The sequence below is a fragment of the Elgaria multicarinata genome, chromosome 7 (genome assembly GCF_023053635.1).
Source record: "Elgaria multicarinata webbii isolate HBS135686 ecotype San Diego chromosome 7, rElgMul1.1.pri, whole genome shotgun sequence".
NCBI lineage: Eukaryota > Metazoa > Chordata > Lepidosauria > Squamata > Anguidae > Elgaria > Elgaria multicarinata.
In genome coordinates this window covers 69,403,384-69,424,986 of record NC_086177.1, presented here as the reverse complement: position 1 = coordinate 69,424,986, position 21,603 = coordinate 69,403,384, and the positions used below count along the sequence as shown (strand labels likewise).

At 37.7% G+C, this 21,603-nt stretch overlaps 1 protein-coding gene across 3 annotated transcripts in view; it reads left to right on the top strand.

Annotated features, from left to right (window-relative positions):
- Positions 1 to 21,603, top strand: part of TOX (thymocyte selection associated high mobility group box) — a 236,707-nt gene that overhangs the window by 159,322 nt on the left and 55,782 nt on the right. For 2 of the 3 annotated variants that reach the window (XM_063130762.1, XM_063130764.1), the window contains exons 4-5: positions 11,828 to 11,866; positions 17,767 to 18,045. In XM_063130762.1, coding sequence (XP_062986832.1) covers positions 11,828 to 11,866; positions 17,767 to 18,045 — 318 coding nt within the window. The remainder of the gene's footprint in view (positions 1 to 11,827; positions 11,867 to 17,766; positions 18,046 to 21,603) is intronic. The other variant, XM_063130763.1, reaches the window with a different exon arrangement.

The following is a 21,603-nucleotide window of genomic DNA, read 5'->3' as shown; positions in this document are numbered from 1 at the left end:
TGTCAGACATTTGACCTGTGTAGCTTTTAAACATGACCTCATTGCTGCTTTCCATTCATTAAGCTATCTCCCTTTGCTCTCTTGTCATAAAAGATAAATGAAGATTCACACAATCTTTGTGCAAGTTAAGATTTATTATTTACATTAATGTAGATTAAGTAGAAACAAACCAATTATAAATCATGCCAATCTTGTCATCTTAAGACTTAGTCAGTTTTCTTATTCCCATGATTACGATTTCTGGCCTTTTATAGCACTTCAAAGAGGAACAACTCAAAACTGCTTTCAGAGTTGTGGGTAGCAATTAGAGTGTGTTTTGCAGTAGAATCTCAAGATTTAATTATGCAAAATCCATGTTTTCTCCATAAATAAATAAATAAATAAACAGACACAGTAGATAATAAAATATTCTTAGCTCTTGCATCAAATAAAAACATTTGTACTGCCTGTGAAACTTAACAAATAACCTACATCTTGGGGCGGGCAGCCGGAAGAGGGGGGAGAGAAATAAAATTCACTCAGTCAATGTTTTGGTTTGCATTTCCCTGAAGGAAACTAAATAGTTGTTCACTGAAAATCAAAACTGCCACACTGGAACAATATTGTGGGCTTGATCCAGGTTTAGGTAGCGGCAACTGGGTTGGTGGAAGCAGACTTTCCCACCTTCTCCTTCCAGCCCCTCCGGATCCCTGAAAATGCTACATGGATTGTCAGGTGACCCTTCTATGGGGTGAGCTATGATGTGGGGGCAGGAGGGGGGAAATATTGCAGAGCAAGAGAAGCTCAGGGCATGGACCACAGGTTTTGCTGAGGGAAGAGAGCTGAAGGCTATGGCGTCATCTACACTAAGCTGGATATTGCAGTATGAAAGCAGTATATAAAAGGCAGGAGCCACACTACTGCTTTATAGGGGTATTGAAGTTCACTGACAAGTGTTGGGGCCCATTGACCTATACCATATACTACTTTCATACTGCTTTCATAGTACTATATTCTGCTTGGTGTAGATGAGTCCTACATTCTTGTATAGACATTTTCAGGCAGTGACATGTGGAATGCCAATCCAACTAGGACCAGCAATCATGTGGCTATCCCAGTACATGGTAGTTCCATGTACAATCGCAGTTACCACATCAGTTTGGTTGCATTGGTTAAACGTAAGTATTCAAAAGAAGGAAGAGGGGGCAGCAGGATAACCCTTGAAGTGTTCCATAGGCCAAGACTAGTTTGAGTGATGAGCCATTGACATTATCTAAACCAGCCTTCCCCAACCTGGTGCCCTTGAGATGTATTGGTCTGTAGCTCCTTTTGTTTCCACTTCCTAGCCAGCGTGTCCATTAGCCACATTAGTTAGGAATGATGGGAGTTGTAGTCCAACACAACAGGTTGGGGAAGGCTGATCTCAACAAAAGATATAAGGCAATGGTATATGTAGTTGCAGTATTCAGAGAATTGCAGGATATATATAGTTGCAGGAACACAGAGACCAAAATGTGTAGGTTTGAATAGCATATTCCCTGAACTTAAGCATCCCCCTGTCCAAAAAACAATTTTTCATTATTTACATCAACCTCATTGTGTCTTGAAAATAACTTGCAAATTGCATTTCTACAGCTCTGACCTTTTGAGATAAGTGGAATTAAATATTACTTTCTTTGTTAAATCTCTGTGAGTATGACTCTTCTACAACTACAAAAGATTTACTTAAGCTATCACATGGTCCATCATGTGGAAGAAATAACAGAATGATACAAACTTCAAAAGGGACTGAAAATTGGAAAAGTAGGAGAGAAACATAATTTGGCTCTTTGTACAGTATGCAGTTCAGTAAATGTAGACTTTTGATATATAACACAAAGAGCAAGATCAGATTTGGCAAGTGTTCACAAGTTAATTAGACTGTGCTACAGTTTCACAGATGTTGTGGAAAAACAACCTGCAGTTATGTGGTGTGTACACAAACTGCTGTGAAATGTTTGCGGTTGACTAGAGAAAGTCTGTAGCCCGTAGGGTGAAGTGGACATAGTAAGCATCAGGTTAAAAAGTCCAGGAACATAGGAAGCTGCTTTATATCAAGTCAGACATTAGGGATATCCATCGCTGGGAAATCTGGTTCTTTTTGGGTTTGATGGAGTTCTGCAGCATGCATGACTTGATTTGCATCTACTGGCTGTTCTACAAAGTCCAGGAAGTTTTTGTGTGTGCATTTTTGGAGGTGTCTGCTATTTGTGAAAATTTTTGAGTAATCTGCACAAATTATAGTTGACAGTGCAAATTACGCAAATTTAGCTGTAAATGTGCAAATTGCAGAAAATCCTCCCAAATGCACAGAATTCAAGCCAGGTGCCACAGGAGAAACAAAACCAAAGTCCGAGGGCTAAGCCAAGGAAAACTTGTCAAAATCCAATCCCAAACAGATTTCTCCAACATCCCTAATCTAGTATTGTCAACAATGAATGTTAGCTGCTCTCCAAGTCCCCAGCAGATATCTATCCTGTTCCTGCTAACCAAGGCCTCGTAACTGGACCTTCTGCAAGTATATTATGTACTCTGCTACTGAGCCATGTGCTGTCCTTCAGGGAAATGGCAAATTCATGTTCATGAAACTCATTCTCATCCTGATTTTACATTTAAACTATCAATCCAGTTTTACATCAGCTTGGAGTTTCCAAAGTCAGTATTAGAACCTACAAGGATTTGCAATATAGAAGTCATAGCTTCCTGCTGAACTCAATCATGTTTCTTTATAAAAAAAGTGACATAACATTGTAGATTTCTGAAGAGTTCAAGGGCCCAATCCCTAAATTGTGGTTAGTTTCCCTACTTTGCTCTTGTTGCACTAAAACACAACATATTTATTCTCCCTGGTGGTTATAAGGGCCCAAAGATGGAGCAGAAGATGGAGTGGTATTCACTCCAAGGTATGCACTACAAACCCAATATGGTGCATCAGATGGCCAGTTCATTTTGAAGGGGAAGGATATGCAGCAAATGAGAGCTAAGGGTGCAATGCTGCAAATAATAATAATAATAATAATAATAATAATAATAATAATAATAATAATTTTATTTATTTGTTAAATAAATAACACCTCTCCCTCCGGATCGGGTAGACAGGAGCGAGGACAGAAGCATTTGGAAGCAGTGACTGATGCTTTCACAGCATCAGGAATCAGTTGCCTGGTGAGGTTGTGGGCTCTCCCACACTAGAGGCATTCAAGAGGCAGCTGGACAAGCATCTGTCAGGGATGCTTTAGGGTGGATTCCTGCATTGAGCAGGGGGTTGGACTCGATGGCCTTGTAGGCCCCTTCCAACTCTGCTATTCTATGATTCTATGATTGCAACAGGATGTGGGGAGGAGAATTCTTTCCATTGTCACCTTAAGAAATCTGCAGAATTGTAGGCCAAACTTGGGCTGAATCAAGTGTAGTGTCGAGTGAAGGAAATAGGTGCTGTGGCTAAAGAAACCTCATGCAACATTATGCCATTTCCACCCACCCACCCCTCCAAGCATATCTGGCTCTGCACTAATGTGTGTCTTGGGAGCAGAGAAAGCTTTTCATGTAGATTTGTCCAAAAGTGGAGGTTTTTTCAGCATTGAGGATGGCATTACCAATATTGGCCATCATGTAGTCGAGGAGTGGGCAGAAGGCAGATCTCTTAATATTTGGGACCAACTGCCAGAAGCCCCTTCCAGTATGGCCAATGGTCAGGAATGCTGGGAGTTGACCTCCAAAAAATCTGGAGATCTATTTTCTGCTAACCCCTGAAATCCTCTGTGCAAGTACAAGTCTATAAATGTAATTGTATTTTTTTTAATTGTTGAATGAGAGAATGTAAGTACACTATAGAGCTAGGGTGCAGACAAGAAGGTGCTGCATTAGCCCTCACTAAGATGCTCACCATATTTTTGTAGGACATATTTGAGGTAGAATTGCATTGTTTCTGAAGAGAGAAAAAAGACTACTGGCATTGACCAGCAAATGTCTTAACACATTTCTGTGTACATGGAAGTGCGTATACTATACTTGCACTTGTTTTAAATGAATTCACCTTTTTAGAATAAGTGTGCATAGACTTCTGTAAATTAAGATGAAATTTTAGCATTTTTTCAAAGCTTCAGGTAGAATCAGATTATTTTTTTTCATAATACCTTTTTTTTTCAAAATGCCTTTAATTTTAAGCACATAGCTTGAAATACTATTGGAAAACTTCTTGATGCAAACTTGCATTTAAAATTTAGAAGTGGGTCAATTATACATTACAAAAGTAATTCTAGAATAAAGTACACTTTCTAAGCATGTTGGTGTATTCTTCTTCTTCTTCTTCTTCTTCTTCTTCTTCTTCTTCTTCTTCTTCTTCTTCTTCTTCTTCATCACCATCACCATCATCATGATTTTAACCCATATATTTAGTTTTGTTTATTTAAAAGTATTTTAGACCACTTTTAAGGGTAGAACCCTCCCAAGGTAAAAGAAGGTAACTGTCCCACAGAAAAAGAAATATCAGAAAACAATATAATTCAATAAAAACAGTGATTACAAACCAGCAGCCCCCAAATTAAGGAAAACTCCAACTAAAACAGTTTGCTGTATTATTGTAGTTCTGAAATAGTCTACCAAGGTTAAGAGTAATTTCTTGCTTGCTTTTGACTCTGATTTGCTTTTATTAATTTACTTTTACATAATACAGTTTGAATGAGTCAAGCATATATTTCTTTCTTAAGTGTCAGTTGAGATTCCACAAGTTGTTGTTGTTATCTCTTTTTTATCTAATTTAAACTCCTGCCATGGCAATGTACTTTAAAACTGGCCCAGTTGTTTTATATCCATTCATGGTGCTGTTTGAATAATTAAATTAATATACTGTATTTTTATTGTATTTTTGTGTTTTAAACTGGAAGTTGTCTTGGAGGTCAAATGGTAGAATTTTTCTAAAATATTTATTTTAGAAAATAAGTTTTTCCTTGTACTCTGGATTCTAACCCAACAAATATCTTTCAGCTGTCATGTTGTCATCAGTTTCTGTACTTATCCCCTATGAAATGACAAAGGGAACAATAATTTCTGTGTTTGGGTTGGACAGGGCAATAATTATGCTGCAATCTTACGTGAAAAGATCCTAGCTTCAGTAGAAGGCATCAACTGCAGATGCACAAAGTTCAGAACTGTAGCTCAGTGGTAGAGCCCATAGCTTAGTGGTAGAGCCCATACGTTGGATGCAGAAGGTCCCAGGTTCGATTTCCAGCCGCTGCCAGTCAGTGTCGACAGATGGACTCATGGTCAGGCTCAGTGTAAGGCAGTTTCCTATATTTCTTCAAAGTGGCTGTTGTGATTTGACTGCAGGGTGTGGGGCAGGGAGGATTGAATTTCTTAAAAGGTGAAGTGGTAGCCTGAAGGTTTATTCCATAAGTCAGGCCTGTGTTCTCTGTTGGGTGGGTGGGTGGGTCTCCATTGCTGATTCAGTTATGGAATTTTCATGGATCTCCATTTGCCAGAGCTAGCAATGAGGGGTTTGAGGATTCATAGGGCTCTGTGCTGTGGACAACTTATATTAATTTTAACCTCATGTGGTGTGATGGCTGGAGTGTTGGACTAATACTGGAGAGGGCTTGCTTCAAATTCCTACTCAGCCATGAGGTTTGCTGGGTGATATTGGCCCAATCACGTTCCCTCAATTTAGCCTGCTTTCCACGGTTATTATGAGGGTAAGTTGGAGGAAAACAATGTATAGCATCTTGAACTTCTTGGAGGAAAGGTGGGATATAAATAAAAATAAACTATCCAATAAAAACTTTCTTCTTCTTCTTCTTCTTCTTCTTCTTCTTCTTCTTCTTCTTCTTCTTCTTCTTCTTCTTCTTCTTTTGTTTGGGGGTGGTGGTGGCAGGCTCTGTCAGTTTTTATATTTTCTCCAGGAGCTGTGCTGTGTACTTTCACCCTTTGTCCTGAACATTTGTGGGAAACTTTGCTCTGCTCTGTTGTTGATCAAGATCTAGGTTGAAACATCTTAGCATTTGTGGCATTAGCTACAAACTCATGGCTAGTTGTGATTGAGTTTATCTGGCAAAGCCATTTGTTCACTGATGAGCCTTGAAATGGATTTTTCCCCTCCTTGTACCCAAAACTGGCTCTAGGAGCTGCTGATTCTTCCTCACCCCTTTCACTGAGGTGTGGTGCCACTTTGGACAGCTAAATCTTGGCTTTACTCTTACATAATAAATAAGTAATTTGTGTTTGGCATTGTGTATTGATCTTTTTTTGTCAATTATGTAACCAATAGCTGGTTTTGTTTTAATAATGCAGACCTCTCAGTGCTTTGCTCTGAAATCAATCCTTTTCACATTGGCTTCCTCCCTTGTTCCAAAGCACACATCCTTTATTCTCTGTGTTTTGTCCCTATTCATGGAAACCTGGAATTATTTTACTCTGAAGCCTTTCCTAGTATCTCTTTTAGAATTGACCATCAGTATCTCAATCTCACTTTGAAGTAAAGGAATTGTACATCTTCCCAATGTGATGGAGTTTCAGTACAGTTTTGTTAGATGTCTCCAGTTGAAATTAATGCATCTAGACTTTGGCAACAGATGTAAAAAGGAGAGGTATTCTATCTTACAATGAAAACAACAAAGAATCTTTTGGCATTTTAAAGGCTGACACATTTATTTTGGCATAAGTGTTCATGGGCTATAGTCCACTTTATCAGAGTCTCAGGTATATATCTTGTACCAATGGAGAGGGAGTGGGGAAATGTAAACAATGAGGTCAGACAGAAATTCAATTTTATTATAATGGTTTATTTTACTGGATGAGGTGCAAGGCAACTTACATAATACTACAAAACTGGTTTCAAAAACTGGTTTCAAAATAATAATCTCAGTTAATTGCAAATGTTATTCAGTGAGAAAACTGAATACATTCTTTTTGATGTATTCTGTCTTTTTTCATTTCTAAAATGTCAGTACGACAATATTAATAAGCATCTCTACTTGCTTCATAAAATTTGTTCAATATTTGCAAATAAAAATAAGTATGAAATAGCCTCGTGTGTTCTTGTATAATGAGTATTTGCAATTACATATTGAATTTTCCCTATTCTTTGAAAACTATGTGTCCATCTCTTTTCTGAATAATGCAAAATCAAATAATTAAGATTTTCCTATTTTATATATATACAATAGTAGCATTGGAACAGTACAGTCACATAATTACCCTGCAGATATTAAGTAGACAAAGTTGTAAATAATACAGTACAAGAGAAAGAGGTACTTATTAGCATATCATTAAACCACTTTTGTCCCCAGAGCAAAACCCATTTTTCATCACTTACTAGAAGTGTCTTGCCTTATAATTATATGTATATAACATTGACAAAGGCACAACGTTTGACTGTTATACTGGGTATCTTGCTCATATTGCAAAGAAGACACAGTCAGAATATTTATATTGCTGCTTCACAGAGCAACAAGGCATTTAGGGCATTGTTATTGCTCATTATTTTGCTATTGTTTTCAATTAATAATTTATGGAAGGAAATTTAATGACAGTAGAATGTGAGGTTTTCTTCCAAAAATGCATCTTTTTAAAAAGTTGTGGTTGTTGATTCATTCATTTATTTCCTTACATCATGTGTATACTGGGTGGTTAACAATAAAAGTCAAAATCCATAAAAACGATTTTTTTAAAAATCTAAAAATCAAACAGACTAAGAACTGCAGTACAATACGAAATCAACAAATTAAAACCAGCAACAGCAAAATATTAAAACAGAAGAGCTAAATGTTATCAATCTTAACATTATCTTAAAATGCCTGGAAAAATAAAAAGGGTCCCACCTGATGCTGAAAAGACCATAATGTAGGTTCCAGGCAAATCCCACTAGCAAGGGTGTTGCACTATCAGGGAACTACCACCAAAAAGGCCCTGTCTCTGATAGCCATGCATCATATCTTATTTGGTGGGGGTATCTTGAGAAGAACCTCTGAAGAAGATCTTAAGGTCCAGGTAGGAACAATGTGACAATAATTGTCATGCTGTAGTTATATGATTAGACACAGGTATACTGAATCAGTTAATTGTAGATCTCTCTGTGAAAGGCAACCTGTGGAGTCTTTACAGTGCTCATTAGTTGACATGAGCTGACTGGACAGTGGAACTTTAACAAATGAAATAACTAGTACTCTAAGCTGACTGATTGAAGAAACAAGCTTCAACTATTAGACTAATTAACTTAAAATTATTTGATAACTTGTTTAAAAGGAAGGTGAGTTGGTGTTGCATAGATTTTAATAAACAAAGTACCACATGACATTCTGATTAACAAACTAGCTAAAAGTGGGCTAGATGGAACAACTATTAGGTGGATTCACAGTTGGCTACAGAATCAGACTCAAAGAGTACTTATCAGTGGAACCTTCTCAAACTGGGGAGAGGCAACGAGTGGGGTACCGCAGGGCTCAGTCCTGGGCCCAGTGCTCTTCAACATTTTTATTAATGATTTGGATGAGGAGGTGCAGGGAACGCTTATCAATTTTTTTTATTATTATTATTATTATTATTAATTTATACAAAATTGGGTGGGATAGCTAATACCCTGGAAGACAGAAACAAACTTCAAAGTGATCTTGATAGGCTGGAGTGCTGGACTGAAAACAACATGATGAAATTTAATAGGGATAAATGCCAAGTTTTACATTTAGGAAATAGAAACCAAATGCACAGTTACAAGATGGATGATACTTGGTTCAGCAATATTACAAACGAGAAGGATCTTGGAGTTGTTGTAGATTGCAAGCTGAATATGAGCCAACAGTGTGATATGGCTGCAAGAAAGGCAAATGCTATTTTGGGCTGCATTAATAGAAGTATAGCTTCCAAATCACGTGAGGTACTGGTTCCTCTCTATTTGGCCCTGGTTAGGCCTCATCTAGAGTATTGCGTCCAGTTCTGGGCTCCACAATTCAAGAAGGACGTAGACAAGCTGGAGCATGTTCAGAGGAGGGCAACCAGGATGATCAGGGGTCTGGAAACAAAGCCCTATGAAGAGAGACTGAAAGAATTGGGCATGTTTAGCCTGGAGAAGAGAAGATGGAGGGGAGACATGATAGCACTCTTCAAATACTTAAAAGGTTGTCAAACAGAGGAGGGCCAGGATCTCTTCTCAGTCCTCCCAGAGTGCAGGACACGGAATAATGGGCTCAAGTTAAAGGAAGCCAGATTCCAGCTGGACATCTGGAAAAACGTCCTGACTGTTAGAGCAGTACGACAATGGAATCAGTTACCTAGGGAGGTTGTGGGCTCTCCCACACTAGAGTCATTCAAGAGGCAGCTGGACAAGCATCTGTCAGGGATGCTTTAGGGTGGATTCCTGCATTGAGCAGGGGGTTGGACTCGATGGCCTTGTAGGCCCCTTCCAACTCTGCTATTCTATGATTCTATAATTCTAGGAAAATGAATTAGGAATCTGTGTTAGATAATTGAGCGGTATATAAATGTTGTATAATAATAATAATAATAATAATAATAATAATAATAATAATGATGATGATGATGATGCAGCAGCGCTGAAGCCATTTCTCTTAGGCTTCAATCCATACTATTGCTATTACATTTAAAACCTGGTACCCGCAAGGCAGAGCCAGGGCTCTTCTTTGATGCTTGGCAATGATTGTGTGGGGAGGACAGATCTTCATGATTGTCCCTCCCACATGATGCCAGATCTTTAAATGTTATGGCAACAGAGTGGGATGAAGACATGGATGTACGTGTCTTCTATACAGCTGCTGTAGTATGAAGGGCAACGGGTTCGGTGGCATAATCCATTTCAAAATTCTGCTGGTTCAGGATTTCTGTGAAATTGATTAGAAAATTGTTCTTTTTCCTCCTGTGTAATGTTTAAATTATAATTCATTATATAGCGTTGATAAAGACCAGAATGCTAGTATATAAGCTCACATATTCAAGTCCCAGTTCTCATGTTAAGCTATATCTGCTATAGACCCTGTTAGAATTGGGTGTATTGAAAAAGATTTTAAAAAAGATTTACCATTAATTCTTCTAAATGAGTCACAATTAAAAGCTTTATTGTTTGCTGAAAGTGTCCAAATGAGTGGACTCTGCAAGATCAAACTAAATTGGAGACATTTGTCCAAATTAAAATGGAAACATGCATGAAGAATATACTAAATGAACATGTATGCTCCTGTAATAATAGTTTTATTATCTTAAGCTTGCAGGCCAGACTTTTAATTATGAGCCCTTTTTATATCAAGGAAAACCATGTATTTGGGATTAAAAACCTATTTCTTTAACTACTCAAGTTAAAGGCTGTGGTTTGATACATTCCAGGCTACAACTTTTATAAAAACCAGAGAACACTTCTAATAACACTTTTCTAATTTAATGGTTCAGTGCACAGTCAGTAAAGATTTAAATAATTCAGAAAGAAAGCCTATTCTCTTCTTTTATTGGAAGTTTGAGTCAGGCAAATTCTTTGACATTTAATAGGTTTTAACCCTTTTAATAACTTCTTATAATGAAATTTATTGGAGGTTGTTTTAAATAAAGGGTTATTATATTAGAGTGAATAGCAGTCAGTGGTTTTTTTATGATTAGTTTTGAGACCTTGGCCCTGTGTGACTCAAAGGTTATTAACACATCAAGTAGAAAAGAATGTTAATATTCACAAAATGAAGTGTGTACGAAGAAATGTTACGCTAGTACGTTTGTGTCATTACATGATCATGCTCTAAAAATCTGCTGTTAACATTTGAGTATTTAATTGTTTTAAAGGAGCTTAAGGTCACTTACAAGAGCTGATATGATGGAAGACAACTTAAGATGGCTTCCTTCATGACAGCAGTACCCAAGGTTCACAGTAGAAAACAGTAATTAAATTTTATGATTTGCTTTGATCATTCTAAAATTGATTGTAACTCTTTTGATTCCAGTTACTCAAGATTAGCTACTCACTGAATGAAAGATTCAGATAGAATTATACTTTGTTTCTAGCCCCAAGTAGAAGAGAACTATATTTAAATTGCATTATATTGTAAAACAGATATTCCAGTGCATATTCATTATTACTTAAACTTTTTTCTTGGTAGTAAAAATTCAGTCCTTTAAAATGCAATCATTTTTTTTAAAAAAAATTAAATTTATGAACTTTTCCTGCATTGTGCTGTGTTTTGCATGTCATGTGATGCCCACATTTAATCATCATATTCTAATCACTTTTTGCTTTCATTATTTTGAGTGATTCAATTATAATCACTCTCAAGTTCCAATAACAACTGGCCAAATTCCTAAATTCAGCCTCCGGTTTCAGTCATTGGTGCTATGAGTCAAATGCACAGGAAGGTTTGTGATAATCCTTCAAAATAGCATGGCCTTGGTAGAAGGGAAATGATCATCTGGGAAAATATTTGAAATTGGAATTCTTAGATCAATTGGGCAGCTCTGGAAGTGACTTCACTGCATTCAGTCCAAATGAAGACATTCCTTTCCAGAGTCAAGCTCTTGTGGGGAAGGGGGAACCACGCCTGGCTCTGCAAGTTTTAAGCAGAAGCTTGCTGTGTCCAGTGCTGAACTACTACCCTCCCATGTCACTAAGAACTGCTTCCTGCCATCACCTATCCTGTGAACAGATCTGCATTTTTAAAGCATTTCCTTCTCTAAAAAGTGAATAGGAGATAAGCAAATGTATAATTGAATGTTTATGTAGCCTTGAAATGCATTAAAGGCAGATAGGCCACATAAAGCATGTGTGGGAGGGTATGACTGATGACTGAGCCAGTGTTTGATTCACTGATATTCATGTCTTTCATTTCAGTTGCGAAACTGGACTCACATGGCAGCTGAAGAATTTGCTGTGAGCTCTGTTTTTATATTACATCTGTCTTCTCCTTTGGCCATAGCATTGGAATTAATTTTAGTCTCCCTTAAGATGGATATCCTAAGTACGTAAATGTTGGCCCAGATCCAACAAAAATTAGTCTTTACTTAATCGCTATTTAAACCAATGCTTTAGTGGGTCTTAATCAAAACTAAATTTAGCTGGGTTGGATTCACTGGCTTGGCTCTAATGGTGCCTTGAGCAAATGGAAAGATATTTCATCTCGTTCCAGGTGCATTTCTACTGATTTTTCCCTTCCACTACATCCCGTACTACATTCCACTCCATTGTGGAGGGTCCCCCAACAATTGGGAGTGGTTTGTGGGGAGGGGAATGCAGTGTGCATGAAGGGATGGAAAAGCCCTTTCCTTGGATACAAGCCATTAATTTGTAGGTAGAAATAAAGCACAATTAATGGCACAATCCTATGCATGTTTACACACAAAAAAAGCCCTTCAACTCCCAGCGTGGGTGGCTGAAAAATGCTGGGAGTTGTAGGACTTTTTTCTATCTAAATATGCATAAAATTGCATCCTAATAATAATCTAAATCAGAAGACCAACTTTGCTCTACATTATCATACTGATTTTACTGAAGCTGCAGTTAACTGCACATTCATCCTTATCTGAAAGTGTCCCTCATGTAAGCTGCATATTATTATATAACACCTTCCTCCTTATTTAATCAGCTTATCCAACTGGAACAATTGGTTGGGGGAAGGGCTGTTGCCACAATGTAATTCAGTGATAGACTACATATCTAACATTGTCAGGTAGCAGTGGGAAATCCTAGAGAGCTGTTGCTAGTCAATGTAGACAGTACCAAGGTAGATGGATCAGTGGTCTGATTCAATATAAAGCAACATCTTATGTTAAGGCAGCTTCATATGCTAAATGAGGACATTCTATCTTATGACCGCAACTTAAAAGAAAATGCTGCCATAGAGAGTTGTGAACAGTGCTTCTGAGCACTGGCAGGGAAAACCCACCAGAAACCACTTGAGCGGCTACTACTGATAGCTATCTCACATGTGAAAGCATATAAAAATTATGTAGAGTCATCCTTAGGCCCAGTTCAGACAAAATATTGAGAGTGTGATGTGGTCTTGTACACTTTCTTCCTCTGCATTCCTCACACGTGAATTTTTTTGTTCCCTCTCCAAATTGTGGCCCTTTCTACACCTAAGGATTATCCCAGGAAAATGGAGGGATCATCACTTCCTGCTCCCAGGATCCCCTATGTGTCATTTGCATGCACAGGGATGATCCTGGGACGATCCCTGGAAAAAAGGCAGGTGTAGAAACGGCCTATGGCTCAGTGTTCCATTTGCATCAGTTCTAGCCATGGTTAGTTTTTAAAGCAGGGTTTTGGAAAGCAGCTCTCTTGCCCTGGAAATGCCATGTAACTTTAAAAGCTTGGCTGTGTATATTTGCACACTCTACCAGTACTGTTCCATAACTACAGGAAATAGGAGATGATGATGTTAGTTTGATAGATTTCTACCAGTTAGTTATGTTAACAAAATTCAACTCTAGTTTGCTTTTGCAACCTCATTTTAATAATGAAAATGCGATGTAATATGTATTATTGGCATGTATCGCAAAGGTCCTGTAGATAGGTACCAGCAAAGATGTTTTGTTAATTGTGCCATATAAGCTCTTGTCACACTTTTAACTCCAGCAATGCGTTTCAGTAGCCTTGAGGAGAAGACTCTTCAGTGTTCAGGGTCAAATGATAACAGGCAGGGCTAAATGGAAGGGCTTCAGAAATGCCTCACTTCTCCTTGTTCTTGCTGCATCTGGCAGATTTCCAGGCCTTTCCTGCTAACACCACAGAAAGCAGCAGCTGGTGACTAACATTAGCAAATAAGGCCTCAGGGCTGCCCATATTTGAGTTCTTTATTCACCAACTGCTATTCAGTGAAACAGCTGGATCAGAAGCGATACAGCCAAGAAGTAGTTAGAGTTTTATGTGTACAACTGTTCAGATATAGATTGTCTGCTAGAGGCAGAGATAATGATAGCTTTCAAGGCTAATATGTTTGACTAGGCTAGAGCTGGTGTTTGAAAGAAGAGATTAAAGAGCCAGTAACAATCTTGAAATGTTTTTCAAGATTCAAATGTAAGCCATCAGTTGACAGAATGCATTGATTTTCCCCGCCTCTCTCCAGTCCTACGTCCACCCTACCCCCATGTATTGATTCTACGTACGCCATAAGTGTTGTTATACAAACTTGCAGAAAGCCTGTTAAAAGTGATAGTTCATAGCACAAGGCTCCACTTCAAAATGCCATGGTGAAAAATAATTCAGTATATAAAATAGTGCACATTCCAGGTTTTTCTTCATACAGTTATTGGCATGAATATGTCTCAGTCCATGTGAATGCAAATAAATACAAAAATAAATAAAACCTGATCCCCACCGCTTTTGATAACTTGACAAATCTTAGCTTCTTGATGAAAAATATTACAAAAAATATAGTAAATGGTCTATTTTAGTCTACCTATAGTCAGTAGTTTTATAATGATCTCTGTAAGAAATGCAAATAAGTCTGTCTCTGGACTAGTTTAGACAGTATTGGTTTCCCACTATGAGACCAAGGTACAGCACTCTTCAGTCTCATGCACTCACTATTCCCCTGTGTGTGCATGTGTGAGTGTGTGTGTGTGTGCATGTACACCAAGAGGATGAAATTGAAAGCCTCTGCGTTGTATTTTGAACTATCCTCAATTCTCCATGATGTCCAAAGCCAGGGAACTGTGGTGTGTTAAAACTATGGTTATCAAAGCAAGCCCTTCCCTTAGGCAGAGTGAGGTTTTTAGTGTCATGAAGAGGCAACAAACAATTATTAATTTATTAGTATTGTATTTTCATTGCCAGAGAGGGAGTGTTGCTTGTGGGATTTTCTGCAGTGCATCTTTGTTTGGAAGAAGGGAGTCATTTGCTGCTCCAACCCCAGATCCAGTCTTGAAGGTTACTAAGAACAAGCCAGGATCAAACTGTGGTTTCAGATCTGCCTGGTTCTCTAACCATGGTTTAAACAAACCACAGTTACCTAAATTCAGACATCATGGGGAACTGCACTAAGTACAAAATTTAAAAAATAGACATTTTCAGTGCCTTTTTCTGAGGCATGGAAAAGAAGGGAAGGGAATTAGCATGAATCCAAAGCTTGACATGGCTCATTCTCATAAAAAGATTGTTTGCCATTATTCCTGACTGGGTCTTTGTGTTCATAACCAGAGATGTAACATTTCTGGTAATTATGCTATTAAAATGAAAAAATACAATACTTTATTTCTTATTAAATTAACTTTACTTCCTTTTTAACGTAAAATATATTGTTCCATATATTGGGCATACTGACAGATTGTACTCCATCAAATATTTGAAGCTGTTCTGGATTCTATCACATTTGAAAGTACATTTACAACATCATATTTTACCCTGTTTTTGTAATATAATCAAACACAGTAGCAATACTGTCATTGCTTACATCGCTACCATTGAATCTTGGATAGAAGAGGTATCCTACAGTATGAATTGGCTATGTAGCAATATTCTTTTAAAAGATGACCTTAAATGTATTTCACTCATCATTCTGACAGATGAGACATTTCATAAGATGTTTTATTATAATCCCCCCTGCCCCTGTCCAGTGTTTCCATTTCAGACATTGGAAAGATACTTTCCCACCCACCCACAATTTTCTGGGTCTCAACATCTTTATTAATGATGGACAGTTGTGAAGAAAATGTATTTTTTTAAAAAAAAGATACCTTCTTGTTCTCCACAGCCCCTAGTTTCAGATTCCAGTTCCCCCTCTAGAAGAGTTCTCTTAGATTGCCTTTCTTTATATGTAGCGCTGATCTTTGCTCCATTCATCCCCCAATGGTTAAACCTCCCTGTCTCTCTTAAACTTCCAAATGACCTTCTTCAAATCTCCTGGCCAATCATGTTCCTCATGGAACTTCTAACTGCCAATCACATTTGTTGACCCTCTAGACCAGCCTTTCTCAACCTGGGGCGCTCCAGATGTGTTGGACTACAACTCCCAGAATGCCCCAGCCAGCTCTGGCTGGGGCATTCTGGGAGTTGTAGTCCAACACATCTGGAGCGCCCCAGGTTGAGAAAGGCTGGTCTAGACCTATCCAAACAAAGGTAACTTCTCTCCCTAGACATTTTAAAACTTACGTTGAAGCAACCATAACCAATGGGGCTACAACTATTTCAGTCCCGATACACAGCAGCAAAGCCAGATTTCTGGTCTACTCAGATTACAACATCACAAAAGTCACTCAAAGTATATAAACATACAAAAATAAACAAATAGGTGAATATTCACCATGGCATCATCTTAGCTTAATATTGGTAAATAATTGGTATGTCAGTAATTTGCCTCTTCCATTTGAAAACCCAGACTACACAACAAATGTCAGCATCTGAACTACCTTTTTGCATTACAAATTTGAGGATTTTAGAATAATATTATAGAATATTCATGCACTGTATATTTGTCTTCTGGAGAACTAAAGCTCTCCAGTGCTTCTCACCTCTGATCTTAACAAAGTTTAGATTTATTGCTTGAATTAAAAAAATAAAAATAAAATCAGGACTCATTAAGGCCAAAAGAATTGACCCAGATAACACAAAGGGGTAATTTGTTCAGCTCACAACTTTACAGCCTTTCACATTCATTTATGGTGATTTCAGTAAATGAGCTGTGTGGTCATGTAATCACCTCACTGCTTTCTCTGCATGGGAAATTAGAGTAACTCCTCAGGCAGTTCTAGGCATCTTAGAATTAGTGCTGTGCCGAAACCCCACCTGCCCTTTCGCAACCTCTTAGTTTCCCTGCAAAAGAGGCTGTTATTTTTCTGCCTCTTTCATTGGGATGTTGAGAATTTCTGGGAAATTTCTCTAGATGCAGGGCTTCTGTGCTGAGAGGTTTGTATGTGCTCTTTCTTTTACCATCCCCCTGTTTTACCCTCACAGCCTCTCCAGCTGCTTGAGCTTCTTGGAAAGACTGGAAGACTTAGCCAGAACTCCCTTCCTTGGGGCTTTCTAGTGAGGCCACCTACTCAGTGCCTGAAAGCTGAGAGAAGAGTTGTTGTTGTTGTTGTTAAAAGGACTTCTAATAACAACAGAGCAAAACCAAAATGCCTCTCTCAGCTTTCAGGCACTGAGCAGGCAGGAACTCTGGAAAGCAGTAAAGGGGGGCGGAGTCCTGGCTAAGTCCTCTAGGGGGCTTTCCAGAGAGTTCAAGCATCCAGAAAGACAGAATGGGGGGTAGGGGGTAGTAAACGAAAGAACACATATGAACTCAGCCACCTCCTTACAGTAAGGTAACCACTGAAGACTTGCAACCTGTGAAATTTCTCCAAAATTCTCACCCCTTCCCACAATTTTTCAGTGCAGGTTTTTTTCACCCCCATCCCCCCAACAAACGGTCAAAAATAGATAGGTTGAAAAATTCAGCACAGTGCTATTTAGCAGTTCCATCTGCTGAAGAATTCCACAGGCCTTATTTGAAGCTACATTGCTTTGGAGAACATTAAATCCTAGAAAGAATTATACATTCACAGGTCATAATAATTCTGCTTCTAGTGAAGCATTATACATGAAGGGGATGTTCCTCATTGAAGTCATCAGGATTTCCTTAAGCACTGAGCTATTGGACACTGAGCTATTTAGTATGCACTACAGTTCTTAAATGCTGTGATATTGTTTTAAGCTTAAGCAAAATATTTGCAAACTCCCTAATGGGACAATTCTATTTATTTAATAGATTTTAAAACCATCTTTCGAGAGAAATTATCCTCACAACAGTGGTATAAGAATGAAATATGAACACATTGTAATTTTCCTTCTTTTAGATGCAAGAATTACGGAATACAGAAGGAGCTCAATATGGTTCCCATCCCCAGATAGCTGCCATGAGACCAAGGGTTCAGCCTGGAGATATGAGGCAACCAGGAATGATGCAGCATGGCCAGCTGACTACCATTAACCAGTCACAACTAAGTGCTCAGCTTGGTTTGAATATGGGTGGAAGCAACGTTCCCCACAATTCTCCATCTCCTCCTGGAAGCAAGTCTGCAACTCCTTCACCATCCAGTTCAGTTCATGAAGATGAAGGGGATGATACTTCTAAGGTATGACTAAAACTACACTGGATGCATGTGTCTGTGTTTGCAAGTTGCAACTAGTAGAAAAAAATAGTGAAAGTGATTCTATGATAGAAGTTTCCTTCAATGGTATGATATTTATACATTACTTCCAGTAAAATGGTGTATTTCTGGAAGGTATTGGATCTTGCATTACTTAACCATGATATTAAACATACTCTATATTTATGAAAGTGAGCCTAATTTCCTTCCTGAACTTTACCTCACCTCAACTGCACAAATTTATGTAATTTAAATAATATATATTATCTTTCTGTCCCGTATACTTAGAATATTGTTCTCTTGCCAATTTTTATATTATCCTTAACATATGTAATTAGCAGATGAATCTTAACCATATGTAAATTCCATTAACATCAATAGGGCCAAGTCAACATGTTTTAGGATTGGATCCATTAAATGAAATTGGGCTGTAGGTTGGAATTTTTACATATGAAATACAACCAGCAGTTGGGAGTATGACTTTTTAAGGTCTGTCAAATCTTTTCATTCCAGAAGCTGCAAAATAATCATGTATGTAACAAAATACTGCACTCTGAATTAATTCTGTCTAAAAAGAGCAGTTTTCACAGAATACACATTCCATATAAATTGCTTTTACTTGCATATTTATACCTTTGAACATTTGTCAGTATTACATGGGGAAATAATTTGCATCTGAAATGCATAAACGTAATCCAGTTCAGTCTTTTCTTTGCAGCTGCTGTTAATTTTCAAATCATTTGCATGATGGGCCAGATTCTGTGTGGTGCTGAGTTCTATCTACTTTCCTTTAAACGTTTCTTAGAGGTTTTCAGTTCTACAATCAAGTAGTAAATGAAGCATCTTCACTTATTTTGTCCTTCATTGAGACTGATTTCATATACTACAGGGTGGGCAACTTGTGGCCTTCTAGATTTTGTGGGGCTACTACTCCCATCAGCCCTTGCCAGGATAGCCAGTGGTGATGGATGATGATGAGAATTGTAGGTCAAAACATCTGGAGGGTCACAATTTGCCCACCCCGATAGACTATTTCTTTTCCAATGACTTAGTAGATCTGATTCACTGGCTCAAATATTTCTATTGATTTATTTAAATTTATATCCCATTTAATCTTCAAGAAAGTTGAAGTGGCTTACAGCAAATCATTAAAATATTAAAACTACACCAGACTTCAAACCAAAGAACCAAAAGACAAATGGAAGCCAAACAGATTACTCAAATACTCAGCAGAATACAAACAAAGTAATCAATAAAATGCAGTAGTAGAATAGCAGTAAATATTAAAAAATTAGCTGATTTGAAAGGTCTTTTGGGGGTGTGGGGAAGTGGTGGTTGTTGCTTTGAAATCAGGATCAGGTGGACCTAGAAAAGCCATTCCATAAGGTTGGTGCCATTACTGAGAAGGCCTGGCTCCTTCTGGATAGCCTTTATATTTCAGTCAGGGAGAGGAAGAGACAGAACACAGAGCAGGATCAGAGATGTTGAAGGGAGGGCATAGTAAGTAAAATATGGAAGAGGTTGTTGTGGTACCCAAATATAAAATAATAATGTTGGCCATATCAATGTAAAGAGAACACACCCACTAGTGGTACCCATGCAGAATTCCTATAGTTCAACACTAGTAATACATGCTTAACTCTTTGCATGACCTACCTCACAGGGTTGTTGTGAGGATAAATTGGAGAAAAGGAGAACCATGTAAGCCACCTTAATATCCTTGCAAGAAGAAAAAAGTTGGGATATAAATGTAAATAATATATGTTTTAAAAGTCACTTGTGGCAGATGTTAATCAAAAGTCACCAGTGGCAAATATTAATCAACAACTCTAATGGTTTCCTCCTATCTTCTTCAACTTCTTGTACACCCACAGGTTTTATCACATTACATTAATATTTTTTTTCTCCTGATCCTAAGATATCTAGGTCTGGAGTACCAACCTACACAGAGGGCTCATTTGCATGATTACAACAACCACGGTGGCATAAACAATAATCCTACAATAGCCCATAGGTTATTTGAGAGTTCTTTAACCCTCCAACAAGTCATGCTGCCTGAGTTACAACATGATGAGAGATGGCTGGGCAGTGATTAGACAAATTGTACCTGGCATGGACCAACACCACAGTGTTTTGTGATCATGTGAACCAGGTCAATAAATCCTTACAGTCACATTTTCCAGAATACACATTGGCTACAATGAGACATGAACCCTTGGAAATGAGATTTCTTTAAGATTTCTTTAGCCTTAGTTTTTGTAAGTGATGAATCCAACTTCAGAATTTAGCAATAACTAAGGCTTAGCAATAGCCACTTCTGTGCATCTTTAATATAATATAATTTAATATAGCTTTCCCATTTTCCACATGCTTATTTTGATAGCTTAAGGATTCTGAATGAGTACTGCCTTACATAACAATTCATTCTGTTGGTTCATTAAACATGTATATTCTGGTATTGCTATTTATAATTATGACATGTTAGATGCATTATATGTTAACAAATATGTATTCCTAACGAGATGGATGACTGTTTGTTTCATGGATGTTTGAATTTCACTTATGAAAGGATTTCATGGAATTTAGGGAACAGAGAGTAATGAAAAGACTGTAAACAGCAAATGTTAACTAACTGAAACATAACTAAAGCGCTGCTCCAGCCTATTTTATTTATGTGGCAGAGAGAGGCTTTAACATTTTTACTTTATATGGTAAGTTATAAGTAGAATTTTATGTTGTTTGTTCGGTCTATTATGCAGATGGTACTTGATTAAAATCTATTTTAAACTATGGTGATTACTGCGAGATAGTGTGAATGAAACAGCTCTCCTACTCCCATTAAAGGCCTCAGAACTATTGCAGTTTATTTAAAATATGCTTATAGGCGTTTCTTAACTTCTCAAGGGACATTTAGATATCAACAATGTGCCTTATTTGATAGTCTTAAATCCTCTACTATATATCCTTGTGATCTATTATTTGTGAAACATGGTTAATACACACATTTTTAAAGTGAGAGACTATTGCTTTCTTGTGATAAATAAGTTAAATACATCACTATAATTAAGCAATAAGGCCTGACAGGAGGTGGATTACCATGAGCTAACTACACCTCTAGGGATTTCAAAGCACAAGTCTATGCTTAGCAGAATAAGTATGAGGATTTTTTTAATTATTTCCCATCTGTCTCTGTTTTGGTGGTTAGCAGCAAAATCTGTGTAACTGCTGGATGGTTGTAAGCGTAAGGTACAAGAACATCATCCCCATTATTTTCAAGGTTATTAGTTGTGAAATTCTTTTTAATTTCCATATTTTAAAAAATGAACATACTATCCCTTCTGAATACTCACTGTATAGTATGGTGGATGAACAACTCAGAGCCAATGGATCATTTAGGTTTCGTCAGAGATGTTCAATTTACTGGGTAACTGTTCTCTCCTTAACCTTTTGTGAATGTTAAAGTTGCTCACGGGGCTAAGCAGTGAGTTTTAACTATTACCCAAATACATAAAAGTTTATCCAGAAGATTTAAAGAACTCAGAT